The sequence below is a fragment of the Aspergillus uvarum genome (genome assembly GCF_003184745.1).
Source record: "Aspergillus uvarum CBS 121591 unplaced genomic scaffold BO82scaffold_29, whole genome shotgun sequence".
Taxonomy (NCBI): Eukaryota; Fungi; Ascomycota; class Eurotiomycetes; order Eurotiales; family Aspergillaceae; genus Aspergillus; species Aspergillus uvarum.
The window spans coordinates 345,936-360,841 of NW_020291326.1; the positions used below are offsets into that span (position 1 = coordinate 345,936).

The 14,906-nt window shown below is 51.8% G+C and overlaps 6 protein-coding genes across 6 annotated transcripts; 3 read left to right on the top strand and 3 right to left on the bottom strand.

Annotated features, from left to right (window-relative positions):
- Nucleotides 1-138: 138 nt before the first annotated feature.
- BO82DRAFT_374885 (60S ribosomal protein eL13) lies at nt 139-1,383 on the bottom strand (the record flags this gene model as incomplete). The annotated part of the gene is made up of 5 exons (XM_025637449.1): nt 139-573; nt 729-887; nt 1,023-1,069; nt 1,220-1,253; nt 1,381-1,383. 5 exons carry the CDS (start codon nt 1,381-1,383, stop codon nt 139-141), a joined length of 678 nt encoding a protein of 225 aa, XP_025491646.1.
- A 669-nt stretch (nt 1,384-2,052) lies between these two features.
- Nucleotides 2,053-3,816, bottom strand: BO82DRAFT_85469 (uncharacterized protein). Its single transcript, XM_025641599.1, has one exon. It carries the CDS (start codon nt 3,703-3,705, stop codon nt 2,281-2,283), a length of 1,425 nt encoding a protein of 474 aa, XP_025491647.1. The 5' UTR covers nt 3,706-3,816; the 3' UTR covers nt 2,053-2,280.
- A 2,282-nt stretch (nt 3,817-6,098) lies between these two features.
- Nucleotides 6,099-8,788, top strand: BO82DRAFT_354691 (uncharacterized protein). The gene has a single exon (XM_025635260.1). The coding sequence runs from the start codon at nt 6,194-6,196 to the stop codon at nt 8,696-8,698; it is 2,505 nt and encodes an 834-aa protein (XP_025491648.1). The 5' UTR covers nt 6,099-6,193; the 3' UTR covers nt 8,699-8,788.
- A 226-nt stretch (nt 8,789-9,014) lies between these two features.
- arp6 (actin family protein) lies at nt 9,015-11,066 on the top strand. The gene is made up of 4 exons (XM_025641600.1): nt 9,015-9,657; nt 9,759-10,467; nt 10,518-10,580; nt 10,641-11,066. The coding sequence occupies exons 1-4, from the start codon at nt 9,150-9,152 to the stop codon at nt 10,777-10,779; spliced, it is 1,419 nt and encodes a 472-aa protein (XP_025491649.1). The 5' UTR covers nt 9,015-9,149; the 3' UTR covers nt 10,780-11,066.
- A 1,176-nt stretch (nt 11,067-12,242) lies between these two features.
- BO82DRAFT_268560 (BRcat and Rcat domain-containing protein) lies at nt 12,243-13,224 on the top strand (the record flags this gene model as incomplete). The annotated part of the gene is made up of 3 exons (XM_025630963.1): nt 12,243-12,340; nt 12,400-12,924; nt 12,990-13,224. Coding segments are annotated over 3 exons (858 nt in total), but the record flags the coding sequence as incomplete, so codon positions are not given.
- A 165-nt stretch (nt 13,225-13,389) lies between these two features.
- On the bottom strand, nt 13,390-14,885 carry BO82DRAFT_354694 (3-hydroxyacyl-CoA dehydrogenase family protein). The gene is made up of 3 exons (XM_025635261.1): nt 14,626-14,885; nt 14,456-14,555; nt 13,390-14,346 (listed from the first exon to the last, which is right to left on the bottom strand). The coding sequence occupies exons 1-3, from the start codon at nt 14,752-14,754 to the stop codon at nt 13,616-13,618; spliced, it is 960 nt and encodes a 319-aa protein (XP_025491651.1). The 5' UTR covers nt 14,755-14,885; the 3' UTR covers nt 13,390-13,615.
- Between the last annotated feature and the right edge of the window lie 21 nt (nt 14,886-14,906).

Here is a 14,906-nt window from a genome sequence, read left to right on the forward strand (position 1 = left end):
GCATTTCGAGGTGTTTGGGAAGCTTTTTAAGTTAAGGACAAAGGTAAGAGAGGAAAAAGAGGAGCCACGCCATGCCACAGTAGACTAATAATCCCCGACTTGAAAATCGACCCGATCATCATTAGTGGTGAATCACATTTATTTCTTGGCAGCAGACTCCTCCTCAGCCTTGGCCTTAGCACGCTTCTCGCGGGCACCCTTGTAGCGGGCCTCGGAGCGGGCCTCGCGGAGGCGGCGGTAGGCAGCCTCCTCACCCTTAGGGAGGTCGTCGCGCTTGACCTCGGTGACGGCCTCGGCGGCGGAGACGTTCTTGATGGGGAGGGTGGGGTTGACGCGGGTGACAAAGCCCTCGGTCTTGCCCTCAGCGAAGGCAGCCTTGGCAGCGTTGACCTCCTCGGCGGAAGAGTCGAGCTTCTTGAACTGACCGCTCTTGCGGGGGAAGAGGATCAGGCGAGCCTTGTAGTCCTTGAGGCGGGCGACATTGGCGACGAGGGACTCCTTGGAGTAGTTGACACGGCGGTGGTCAACGGAGATACCGATGGTGGGAGCGAGCTTCTTGGGGATACCAGCTTCCTGTTCAAGTGCGAAACCAAAAATGTAAGCCCTTCCATCCTCATTTGATTCCTTCCTGTGCGTGCCGCTGGGTCCCAGGTCGCATAGGACAGGCTCCTAGCGGTGGCACCCCCTTCATCATTCTTCGCCCAGGATTCGTAGGAGTGTCTCTTTACCTTCAGCTCAGCAAGGGTGAAACCACGGCCAGCACGAACACGGCGGTTGTACTTGACGGTAGGGCAGCGCACAACGGGGCGCAGCTTGTCAACCGGACGAGGAGCAACGGCGGCGGCCTTAGCGAGACGAGCCTCACGACGGCGGTGCTTGCGGCCAGGCTATAAACCAGAGAAGAAAACAGGTCAGTCCACACCATCTTTTCCCAGCGATCCTTTCATTCCCATGTCGTGGTTCGAATCCAGGCGAATTGCGATAGGATCGTAATCTTGTGTCGTAGAGAAGGAAGAGCGTACCTGGTCGAAGTGCACGCGGACACGACGCTGCCAGTCCTTGTGGAAGTCTGAGATGAAAAAATTCCATCAGTCCATGATCAATTCCAAGTGACCCCATTCGATCGTCCATCATCCAGTGTATTTTTCGTTCTTATCGACTCCATCCCTCTCTCGTTCGCCCTGCAGTATTCGCTTCGTGCGGCGGGTGCATTACTCACGCTGGTTGAGAATCTGGTTGTTGTGCTTGATCGCCTATATCACACCAAGAAGAAATCCATCAGCATCCACCGTGTCGAGAAACCAACGTAGCGAGACAGAAAAAAAGCCCATGGTCATCGTAATTGATCAAGAGACTCTCGCAGAGGGACGCATAACGCACCATTGTGACGGATAGGGATCAAGGCCGGGAGATTGTCGTCGTCGTCGTGGGTGGTTGCCGGTCGTATCTCAAGACGACTCGCCTCAATATTAGGTGGAACTTTTTTTGGTGTGGCTAACCCGCGCAGAGCCGCATCGCCTCGCTTAGCGAGCCCTACCCTGCTTACCCAATCTGGAAGGCTCGTCCTCTTGTCCGCCTTCGTCTCCGCCTTTTCCGAACCGCAATTGCCATTACTTGAATACCCCAGTAGATGAAAAATTGGTGATCAAGAAGTCATATTTCTGGCTCATTTTCTTCGTCCTTACATGCAGCTTCACTGATCAACCCTACGGACCACATTATCTCCCCTTGTCCATACCTTACAGTACCACTGACTTCCTTGTCACTTGTCAATATTGCTTAGTCAAACCACCCGTCTTACATCTTGACGAACTACTTCCATGAATGCCGGTCTTCACTGGTATACCATTTAAGATCTCATTGCCAATGTGCTTCAGCTCAGCTCAATTTGAATTTTATTCATCTTTAACTACCGCTAGATCGATCAATAACTCCTAAAGTAAGAGCCCCTGGTGGTTCACAATATATGCTCGAAAGTCAACGCAAAAATATCCCAAGACAAAACCCCGGCCCGGGCAGATAAGATCACACAGGGGAACAAGCTGCCCTTAGATAAGACTGGTCTTTTTCATCGTTTCTTTGAATGTCATCACTCATCACTTTTCCATGTCCTGGGAAAAAGGCTCATATGCAGAAAGCAAGGTATAACGCGATCAGACCATCCGTGTCGACATAGGAAAGCGTCTCTCATGCCATTGACGGCAGGATACTATGTCTGATAATGGTTCAGATTTGGTAGAAACAGCAACGCTTTGCCGTTGTGCACGGGTACTGCTTGGTCTAGTTGTTCCAGGTGCCAATACCGAGACCCACCCTCTCCTCCGCTTTTGATCTCTTCGGGGTCGCACCATCAAAACTTGCTTTGCGTTTGAGATTTTTACTGGGGGGCCGATCAACGCCGGACTTCCTCACTTGCCCAAACAGTTTTGTTTGCAGCAACGTACTAGACTTTGCAGCACTTGCCATGCCTCGACTCTCTGGATGGTTGCTGAAATGACTGCGGTGGTGCACGCTACTGGAGACAGCCCGTGTTCCTGCGGCGGGGACATCTTCCTCGGTCTCGGCTTCTTCAATGTCAGATGCCGAAATGGTACTGTCTCGATCACGACGATCATCAAAAGAATATGTCCCTGGAGTATAGACTCGACCCTTACCGTGCGTCAACCGAGGATGGGATGGAGTCATAGGTAAAGACGACAAAGAGTGAGCGCCGCGCATGTGGCGACTCGCATTCTCTCGATGATTGCGTTGTCTATCGGGGGTCGAGGCGACAGCTGGCGACTCTTGGTTGAGGACGCGGTGAGCTGCTAGAAGAGCTTCAAATGGGTCATGTCTCTCAGTTCCGTTCAAATGATGACCAGCGTTGTCAGCGAACTGAGGTATTGTCCCTCTATGGGGAGTGTGGGCCTCGTTCTGGGGACTTGGCGACATTGTTCCATGCTCGATCATCCGAGAGAAGTGTCTTCGGTTGTCGCGGATTCGCTCCTTCAACATTTTATTTTCCTCTCCTAGAAGCTCGGACGTGTTTCTCTCCTGTTCGATAAGCTTTTTTGCTCGGCGAAGCCTTCGATCAAGGGTAGCGTTAACCCTCTCGAGTTCCTGATTGCGCTTGAGAGAAAGCTCAAGCCTCTCATTGGAAACTGTCTGCATCGGTTTTATATCATGCTGGCATTGGCGACTGCGGTATTCCGAACTCTGAAGAATCTCAACCTCCCTTCGCGCGAGTTGATGCTCAACCTCTGCACGCTTGATCGCTTCGTTACTTGTGAATGAGAGCAGACTGTTTTGCAATTTGAAATGGAGCGCTGACATGCGGGCTTCCTGAGCTACACCTAGGAGGTCTTTGGCGATCATGCGAAGCTTCAATTCGTCCGCACTCTCAATCTCATCGGCAGTTGGAAGGTTCTCCGAAGCACCATATGCCACACAGAGGGTTTTCTCGATATTGAGCGGGGGTTCGAGGCATGAGCTTGATTGAGACCTTGATTCCCGCAGGGGAGCTCCGGGTATCTGGGATGAGGGGGGCGGTGTCATGTCTGATGAAGGTAGTGATGGGGGCGAGAGGAGTTTGCTTTGATCGGAGTTCGAAGCTTGGCTTCCAGCTTTGATACTCAAGTCCGGTGATGCGGATAGATTTGCCCCTAAAATTTCGACTGGGGGAGCAAGCGATCCTTGCGAGAGCGGACGCTCAAATTCTTGCGACATAGTCAAGATATGGCATCCAGGGAGCAGGCAATTAACTGTTTTTGTGTTCGCAGCCAAGCCCGACGCAGTCTGTAGGTAGGACCGTGTAGGCAAACCTTGTATGCGGTGGGCCGGAACTTAGCGTGAGGCGGTCGGGCGCAAGCGCACGCGAGACGTCAATATCCTTGATGAGTACGAGGATGCGACGAGACGAAGTATGTCGTCGAGCGGGTGGGCAGAATTGTCAGGTTGGATGAATGCAATCGGATGGCAAATTTACAGCAAGCGCTGCGCGATTCGTCGCAGTAATAGCTTTGCGACGGGGCATGCGCTTATCACTGATAGCCGGATTGGGCACGTTTCGCAAGGTATGGGAGTTGACGATAAGAAGTCGGAAACAGATCGCTCCGGGTATGGCAGTATGGCAGAGGAGTCCAAAGTAAGAAGAGATGGTAAGTATGGAAGCTTGAGGGAAGCTGTCAGCGGGAGTAAGGAGATCAGAGGAATGAAGCAGGTACGCGCGATAAGGTATACGAAAGGGCGGCGATGAAGAAATTAGTTGATGGATGAGGGGGGTGGGCGTAAGAGATGATATGATGAGGAGAAGCAAGGAGGAAGCTGAGGGGCCGGATTGATGCCTTAAGGGTGTTTGCAAGCGTAAGTTGGCGCACAATTGGAGGAGGCTGGGAACCATCGCTTGCCTCGACCAACCATCTCCAACCACTGTCACCCACGTGAGCCCAGCCGCGCGCTAAAATGCCACCTTTCCTGCTTGGGCTAAGCAGAGATCGATGACGCTTGCAAAAGGTAAACAACTCAAACCCCAGGGCCACTTCTGATTGTAGCTGAGGCAACCGATCCACGATGACAGCAGACGGATGAACCAGCCCAGCTAGCATTGGGCTTATTTCCGTGCTTGCGACTTGTCTAGTCCTTACAGCCACCCAGTCACCCGTCTACCCGTGACCCTCTATACTACTCCGTCTACTGCGGTCTTGATCTCAGAGCCTGATAGTACAGTAGTCGGGTTGCAAAGGACCTACTATTAGATAACAGAGTTAAGGTCTGTCGACTTGTCACTCACAATTCATTTGTTAAACAGCCTTGCAAGAATGAATCTGGATCGTGGAATAGACCGAACAGCGTGGCTGTTAAGAGAAGGAATGCAGCAATTGCGTGCATCGGCGGGGGTAGGAATGTAATCATTTCAGAGCTTTGAAATACTGTGCTGGAAACCTGAATTTGACTCTGAACCTAGCATAGCTTCTGTTTCTCTAGAGGCCTAGAATTGCCTTCTGTGGTTCGATCCTTGCTAAGCCGGGTCCCTTTATGTCCTCAAGAGTGTATGTACTGTTTATCGGAGTCACATGATACAACTCAGTACCATACTTATCGATCACTTCACACAGAAAGTCATCTCTCTCATCTTCAAGATGCAGCTCGGTCTAGTGGCAGGTAACAATATAATGAGTCATGTAAACATGGATTTGTGATAAGACTCTACAGCAATTCCATCCTCCTTGTATTGAATTGCTAGATAGTGCCCTTAATACCAGAGACTACATTCATCAGCAATGCTTCAAGTACCTAAACAAAACCTGAACGTTTCGTCTGATAAATACTTAGGAACAAGGGCGATGCCAAGGAGTGCCTCAAAGGTGGGGATATGCAGCCTCAGGCATCAGAACATGCAATAGCCGCGGCGGGTCTACAAATTAAATGGTAAACAATCAATTCAATAATTACAGCCATCTTATGGACAACATGCATACTGTGAGGTCACTGCGCCAGATCGACGGTTGACCACCACCTCTCGAACTTACAATACGGTTGACCTCTACCATGACTGCTTGAACCCTTTGGAACTTCCGAACCTTATTGATCGATATATTTCCATCTGGTCAATATATCTTTGCGGCAATGAGCTTGCTATAGTGGTGGAAAAGCCCCCTTTCAATTTCTTCCCACAGCCGATCATAGTCAAAGACTCCACAAAATTGGTGCAAAGATGAACAATCAACCAAAAACACCTGCCCGAGCGAGTGGCATTCCCCGCTTAGCATCCAGACTCCCCTTGCCGACGACATCCGCAAACTCCAAACCTCTCCGACCTTCGCCATCTCGTGAGAGGCTACAAACCGACTCGGGCCTGGACGCGAACAGGCTCCGCAGACCTTCCGAAGATACTGTGTTCAAGAAACCGCTGCCAAAATACACAGCGCCTCAGAAACTCTCCACCGGACTTCGGAAAATCGATGGATCTCAGACAAGGGCGGGCGGGGGTGCGAAGCCCGAAGCGAACACAAACTCGAATACTGCTCCATATTTAGAGCACGACGATATCCTGGTCGAAGATACAGAAACGCGAGGCCGTACGCGACCTTCCCTCGCAGACAGAACAATCGAGACACTCTCAAGAATTCCGCCATCCCCAGGACCAGGTAGAAGACAGTCGAGTTTCTATGGCGCAACGAGCCCGATGCGGTCCCCATCCCGCCCATCATCATCAATGACCAGCTATTCAAGGTCACCATCCAGATCCTCATCTCGAAAACCTAGTGGGGGCGATTATCTTGCACGACCGCCCTCTGCCATGCGGCTGCCATCCAGACCTCGCCCATCTTTGTCCACGAATACTGCATCGGGTGATCATGGCCTTGCCCCGGCTACTGCAAATAGCCCATCAAAATTGAAGCTGCCCTCTACGAGAATGGGTGGACATAAGGGAAATGCTAATCTGGCATTTATCACGACAAAGCCTCGTCCGGCCTTGACTCAAACCCACATGAACGCCGTTGGATCGGGCCCGGATGCGTCATTACTTAGCCTAGATGTGAAGAAAACACGAAGAGCGCAGCCAAAGCTTTCAACTTCAAGGCAATCATCGGTCGCCCCCCGGTCACCGTCCGCACGATCCACGGCATCAGACTTAACACCAGAGCAACAGTCGGAAATGGAAACAAGGAAGGTCTCGAAGTCCTCAAGCGCTCTTAGAGAGAGCATTGCTAAAGCTAAGGCGGCAAGAAAAGCAGAAGCGCAAAAGCGCATGCAACCCTCGTCATCGAATGATGCTTGGGATCGGCTCAACACCGAAGATCCGTTCAATCAGAACCCCCAGGATTCAAATATTGGTCTTCTTCAAAAACGCCTTGAAACAGGCAGAACCTCTGGGCATCTCAACATAGCAGCCATGTCTCTGAAAGAACTTCCCAAGGAAGTTATGGCGATGTACGACTTCGATCCTGATGCTACTACTGAATGGTACCAGAGTGTAGACCTGGTTAAGTTCATTGCGGCTGACAATGAGTTTACGGAACTTCCTGAAGAAGCTTTCCCTGACATCGACCCGCACGATATAGATAGGGATTCTGATGACGAGAAGGGAAACCAATTTGGCGGGCTTGAGCTGCTAGATTTGCACGGTAACCTGCTACAATCTCTACCGATAGGCTTCAGAAGATTACAAAGACTTCACACCTTGAATCTGTCAAATAATAATCTCAAAATGAACGATTTACAGGTCGTTATGGAACTGGTATCCCTGAAAGATCTTAAGCTGGCCAAGAATCGATTGGAAGGCACTCTTACACCAGAGATCAAGAACCTGAATATGCTGGAGACTTTGGATTTGCATGATAATATTCTCACTGACTTGCCCCCAGAAGTGTCACAATTGAGCTCGCTTCGAGTCTTGGATGTTGGTGGTAATCAGCTGAGTTCATTACAGTTTGAAGCCTTAAGCCAGCTTTCTCTGAAGGAGCTCCGAGCCCCAAAGAACAAACTGAAAGGCACACTCATCCCAGCTTCGATTTATAAGCTCAAAGCACTGCAGGTTCTTGATGTGGCCAATAATGCATTGGTGAAGCTTGCCGAAAACGTGGCTTTGGAGCTGCCCAATCTCCAGACTCTAGCAATTAGCTGCAATCGTATACAGTCCTTGCCGGATCTGTCGTCCTGGCAGGCCTTGCTGACATTGTCGGCCGAAGATAACAGCATTCCAAATCTCCCAGAAGGCTTCATTGGCTTGAAGAATATTCGAAACGTCGATTTTACAGGCAACGATATCTCCAAATTGGACGACAGAATCGGCTTGATGGAGAGTCTGTTCACGTTTCGAGTGGCTAATAATCCCCTGCGCGAACGCAAGTTCCTGACCATGGGCACTGAGGACCTGAAGCGCGACTTGCGAAACCGATGCGAGCCAGAGCCCCAGGATACCGACGATGACGCGGGCTCTGTCGCGACCCAGTTCACATTAGCACCGGAAACCCCAGCTCAGACGGCGGCTTGGCAGATCAAGCCTGGTGGTGTTCTTGATCGGTCTTACACTGATGTGCGTGAGCTAGAGCTGGACGAGCTGAGGCGAATTGACTTAAGCGAAGTGCGATGTTTGTATCTGCATCACAACGAGCTACGCTACTTTCCTATATCTGCCCTCAGTTTACTGGCCTCTACTCTCACAGATCTCGACCTTTCCAACAACCCACTAGATAGCACAACACTTTTCGCCTCAGCTCTTACGCTTCCCAATCTTCAAAGCCTGAATCTGAGTGCTACAAACCTTACTACACTGGATCCCATCTTGGCAAACCTTGTGGCACCGGCTTTGACATTCCTGGATGTTTCTTACAACCGCTTGTCTGGCCAGGTGCCTGCCGTACGTCGCACTTACACCAACCTGGTGGCATTTGTGGCCGCAGACAATCGATATACCAACTTGGACTTTGATGCCGCCCAAGGCCTTCAAGTATTAGACGTGGGAAATAATGATATCGGCATGCTTCCACCTAAGCTAGGCTTGCTGAGAGGAGAAGGCTCGAGCAGAAATTGGGGGAATGGATCTGCCCTAAGACGGTTCGAGGTTGCCGGAAATAGCTTCCGTGTTCCTCGGTGGCAGATTGTCGCCAAGGGTACTGATGCCATTCTTGAATGGCTCAAGGATCGGATGACTGCAGAAGAGCTCTCTCAATATGAGTCGCTCGACGACTCGACTGAAGATTGGACTGCTACATAGTATGGAAACTGTCTGATTTTGCGCGGCACTCATCATCTTTGTGAGCAGATCTTAATGTCCTGTATCGATGTCCTTGTTCCGGGTAATTGTGTAGTCCGTTGTTTAAGAAATAATGAATGTCATGTCATTGCAACATCATGTGGTAGACGCCTACACATTTCCATCCACCATCTGCAAGGACCGGTGGTGTTGTACCGTACCGTACCAGACAGTATACTATACATAGAGTGGCCCTAATATCGAGCCCTAGTTTCCCGATTTGGAGGATTGACTGCTTGGCATCGCCGCCCGCCGCGGAGGACGAGCATTTCATTCATCCAGCAAGTAACAACTCGAACCACCAAGTTCAACAATTCTGGGTTTCGACTCCGTGCCATTTGCTCATGCATGGATTCGAGGCGTCTGAAGCCACTTTATCAAACCGCAACCGTCCCATCATTCTTTCCTCAGCATGGGCTCAGCTAAGCCGCGTCCGTCTGGCGGCAAAGCTCCCGTCGCCAAAGCTCCGACCCTCCAAGCTCTGCCGGACAAAACCTTCATTGTCGACAATGGCGCATATACCCTGAAAGCCGGATATGCGCCGGAATACCCGCCTCCTGAGGACGAGGAAAAGGCGCTTTTGGCGTGCGCTACGATCCCCAACACGATTGTGAAGACACGTGGAAACCGCATATACGTCGGCTCGCAACTCAACACACATGTGACCGACTGGAACGAGATGTCCTTTCGTCGACCGGTAGAGAAGGGATACATTGTCAACTGGGAAGCTCAGAAAGAGATCTGGGAGCACTCGTTCTTCGACGAGAAGACCGTGCGAAGCAAGGAGCTGCGCATCACCGACCCGGAAGACACCACCTTGGTGCTGACGGAGGCGCCCAATGCGTTGCCCGTCCTGCAAAAGAACGCCGACGAGATTGTGATGGAGGAGTGGGGGTTTGGAGGTTATTACAGGAGCTTAGGTACGGGATCCCTTCCCTCCCAAGTCTGAAACCAGATAGGGCACGAATAGCCCGTTTGGCTTTGCGTCCTGTTGCTGATGCAATTTTTCCGCTCTATCTAGGGCCGCCGTTGAATGCTTGGAACGAGTTGAACACTGTCTTCGGAGACCCGGTTGTGAAAGAGGCGGATTCTGTCGTGTCGCCAAGAGAATGTTTACTGGTCATCGACTCTGGCTACTCCCACACCACCGTGACGCCTGTCTACCGAGGCCAACCGCTTCAACGTGCCATACGCAGACTCGACCTGGGTGGCAAACACCTTACGAATTACTTGAAGGAAATGGTGTCCGTGCGGCAATATAACATGGTGGATGAAACCTATATCATGAATGAGGTCAAAGAGGCTGTTTGCTATGTGAGCAACAACTTCGTTGGCGACTTGGAGCAGACCTGGAAAGGCAATCGAAAGCGTGACCTTTCTGATTCGCAAGAGGGCGTCGCAGTAGACTATGTCCTTCCGGACCCCAATGCGGGAAAGAAGGGTTTCATGCGACCACACGATCCATTACTGAACGCTAAGAAGAGGAAAGGAGCGCTGTCCGGTGCCAGCGCTGAGGCACTGTCCGAAGATGCCCTGGTCTTGGGCAACGAGCGGTTCACTGTCCCGGAAGTCTTGTTCACTCCCAGTGATATTGGCATGAAACAGGCCGGGATCCCGGACATCGTTCTGCAGAGTCTTTCTGTACTGCCTACCGGGTTGCACCCGGCCTTCTTAGCCAACGTCCTGGTTGTTGGCGGGAACTCGTTACTATCGGGGTTCATGGAGAGACTGTAAGACGATCTCCTATGAAATGATCTACTTGTTTTCTAACCTTGTGTAGGGAGACCGAGCTGCGCCAACTGGCATCCGCCGAATGTGTTGTAAGAGTGCGATGCCCTCGAGAGTAAGCTTATCCCTTATCCTGTGACTCCAACTAAGAGAGACTAATGAGATTCGATGATAGCCCAATACGATCCACTTGGCGGGGGGCATCGCGACTGGCCACCAATAGAGAAGAGTTAAAGAAAGTCGCTATCACTCGTCAGGAATACCAAGAGTATGGTTCCTCATGGGCTGGTCGGAAGTTTGCTGGTGCATTATAACCGGTCGGGGAGTTATAGATTTAAAGCGCGATTGGCGTCTTCGGAGGTTTGAGCTGCAGCTTTTCGTTTGTTATTCCAGGCTGGCACCTTTCCTGTTTGCGTGTGTATTGTGTAGTAGCTATGTGTCCTTGATACCCCTTTTCAAGCTATCAGCTGGTTCGATCGAAAGTGCGGGACACAGCCGCGTCTAAGCATTTTGATAAAATGTCATTTGCGAGGATGATACAAACATCTAATCATCTCTTTTCTCAGCAGCTCGATGGCGGCCTTTGTCTATTAGCTTGACCGACCTCATCGTCTGGAAGGGGGCGAAATCGACGGTGCACGCAGTGTCAATCGGTTGGGCAGAAAGGATGCGGGCGAGTCACATGGGATTGGATGGGATTGGATGGGATTGGATGGGATTGGATGGGATTGGATGGGATTGGATTGTCGCTTGTTGCGGTGAGGTGAGGCTGCATCCATGATCCATCCCCAATCAAGCTGAGGTTGCTTCTTGCTTAGTTGCTACCTAACCTGCTCTCCCTCCACTCCCTCCCTTCAACCTCCAACCTCTTCTTAGACCTTCTCCTCCTATGATCTCCTTCCATACATCTTCCCTCCCCTACTTCCCCCCCCCACATTTGGACACGTCGACACCGGCTTGACGGAAAGCATACCGGTACCCTCATGGTTAACCATCCTCCCCGACATTTGACCCTTGTTGACACGCTCGATTGTGGCCATGGTTGGTCCAAACACTTTAAACAGCGCCATTCCCAAATTTACTGAGATTCCCATTCAAGTGCAATCAGCGAATTGGCGATTGACGAGACCCTCCCATTTCCCATGGTAGCGAATGATGAAGCCTGAACATGTGGCATTCGACCGCCGTACCCATGGCGTGGCCGCTTAGTTGTCGCATATGCCGAATTTCATCATGCGACAGCCTTCCGGAAGAGCATTCCGGTCAGCGTAGGAGACAGCTTATATAGAATAAAATGTCGTTCTTCCTCAGATTGATCTTCTTGCTCTTTCAGCTCCTCGACCATCCATTCAATATACCAAACAGCAGAGCACCTGACATCGTTCGAATTATGTTATTGATATCCGGCACCCAGCTTTAGTATTCTCGCCAAACCGCTCTTGCCCAGACTCGATCTGCGATTATGGATTCCAGTATTCTAGAATACTCCCCAGCAATCAACCGGTCCGACCTGCTTTCACCCACCCTCGAGACCATCGATCCTCGTAGGGCCGTCTCGCGATCCGTTCTAAAGTCCTGAAACTGCAGAATACGTGGTGCATCAAAGGGAATGCCTCCAATGATGATCAGAAGACTGTCTTTTCGTGCTGTTGCGCAACCAGCTGAAGCTCTTCCGATGCCAGAAGGGCTCCGCACCATGCGCGGGTCGAGGTCATATACCAGGTCATCAAGTGCTTCTTCCGGGGCCGACGCTGCTCTTCCAGATCCGCTATCAGGCGAGAAGAAGAGTCGTGCAAGGTTCAGGGTCAAGCGCTTCTTCACCAAGCTTCGTGGCAAGCTCACCAAAGAACAGGTTAAGAGTGAAATCGTCGACGAGTTAGTTTACCCTCTTGCTCGGTTGACCCTTGACTCGAGACTTAACTGACGTGGCGTAGACGCTGTGTGTGCTGCCTCGACATCATGCCCGCCGAGTGCCTGGCGACTATGCCTTGTCAACACAAGTATTGCAGCCGATGCATGAAGCAGATGGTGCTCACGGTCATCTCCGAGGAAGGGTTGTTCCCACCCAGATGCTGCAAGCTAGATATCCCAGTCGAGACTATCTTGCCCGTGTTGACGCCCAAGGAGAGAAGCTTCTACATCTCGAAAGCGCAGGAGTATGCAACACCAGCTGCAGAACGGTGGTACTGCTCAGCGGCGACGTGTAGGCGCTTCATTCCGCCGCAGTATGTGAGGAGCGCATCCTCATCGCAAACGTGCCCTTACTGCAGCACCAAGATATGTTCAGGGTGTCGCGACCTGGCTCATTCGTCGAGAGGGTGCGCGCCCGATCCCGGCCTCGCGGCTGTTCTTGAGGAGGCCCGACTCAAGCAATGGAAACGATGTTATGATTGCGGCTCCATGGTAGAGCTTGTCTCTGGCTGCGACCATGTCACCTGCAGATGCAAGGCACAATTCTGGTAGTGTTCCCAATTCCCTCCATACATTCATCAAAGCAATAATAAAGGCTGACTGCTTGCTCTAGTTACAAATGTGGAGATCCTTGGTCTGCTTGTGCCTGCGCTGCGTCCGGACAGCGGCCCGCGGATTTCCTGGCCGTGCTTATCGGACACACCAAGTTGAGCCGAGACCAGGAGGCCGAGCTGTCTGCGGTAGTCACTGCCATCCTCCGCAACGAAAGACTCCGTGATGAGGAGGCGGCCAATGCCAAAGCTAAGATGGAGGGGACCAGCAGGGAGAGCAAGAGACTTTCCCGGTTGAGCATAGACTTACTGCGCCGAGACATCATTCTATGACGGCGAGGAATAATGATTTGATGCGATTGATTTCAAAGAGGCGTGCGGTGCTGACTTAGCCATTCTTTTGATTTTTCCTTTGTCATATCAATTATGATGCGAACGATCTACAATTGTTTTTATCTCTGCCGACAATTTGCCAGACTGCGAGAATCGGAGTGAATATCTACCTTTATGCACCTTTATGCACCCGTAGAGAGATGTCTCCTTGTCACAATGGATAGATATTGATCACTACATCTTCCATCCTGAATTGCAACCCAGGAATGGTAGCAAAACGAATGAAAAACCCATGGTGGTATTGATTGAGAAACATATCGCGATGCACGAGAATGGGCTCAGGGCCATCGCGCGATCAGTAGTCATAGAAGCCCTTGCCCGACTTCTTGCCCAACCACCCGGCATCCACCATGCGCTTCAACAGCCCGGAAGGCCGGTACTTGCTATCCCCAGTCTCCTGATGCAAGACATTCATGATGGCCAGACAGGTATCCAGGCCAATGAAATCTGCCAACGCCAGCGGGCCCATGGGCACATTGGTGCCGTTCTTCATGATACTGTCGATATCCTCCTTGGCGCCGACGCCGGTCTCCAGGCAGATGATGGCCTCGTTGATGTAGGGCATGAGGATGCGGTTGGCCAGGAACCCGGGCGAGTCCGCCGAGACGGCGGGGATCTTGCCCATGCGGCGGACGAAGTCGACAGCGGCCGCGACCGTCGCCGGCGCCGTCTGGAGGCCCGCGATGATCTCGACGCCCTTCTGCACGGGTACCGGGTTCATGAAGTGCGTCGAGACGACCCGCGCCGGCGCCTGCAGGTCCGTCGGGTCCGCCGTCGTCGCTGCTGCGATCTTGGTGATCGAGATGGACGAGGTGTTGGTCGCCAGGATCGCGTGCCGCGGCGCGATCTGCGCCAGCTGCCCGAAGATCCGCCGCTTCAGCGCCTCGATTTCCGGCACCGCCTCGATCACAAAGTCCACCCCGCTCAGATCCTCCATCTTCTGGCTCGGTGTGATGCGCGCCCGCGCCGCGTCCGCCGCCTCCTGCGTCAGGCGCTCCTTGGCTACTTCTTTAGCGAGGAGTTTGTCTGCATTTTGGGGAAAACACGCAGGCGGGGATGGTTAGTTATTTCGAGAATATATGCGGGGGCTCTGTAGGTGGGATGAGCTCTAAGAGTAGAAGGGATGTGAAATTACCGGCAAACTTGAGTCCCTTATCTAAAGATGCTTGGGATGTGTCGATTAATGTTACTGGAACTTGGGCTTTTTGGGCGGCAACCAGCGCGATGCCCAGTCCCTATGATAAACTCTTAGTATACTGACTTAAAGTCATGTATGTATATGAGGGGGAGAATGCTGGAACGGACCATTTGACCAGCTCCTATCACACCCAGCGACTTGACCTCGGCAGATCGAACGGAGGGCGATGTACTGAAGGCCCGGGAGGCGATTGAGGGGCCTCTGTAGCAGAGGGAGCGGAGTGAAGACGACAACATGGCTGTAGCAGGAACACGGCACTTGTTCAGTGTCGAGTAAAGGAATGAGAACACGCCCAGAAAACCAAATCAAACGAGACTAGACTACCTTCACCCTCACCGTTCTCCGCACTCAGACGGTCGCTTCTTTGCTTGTGATGGCTCAGCATTCC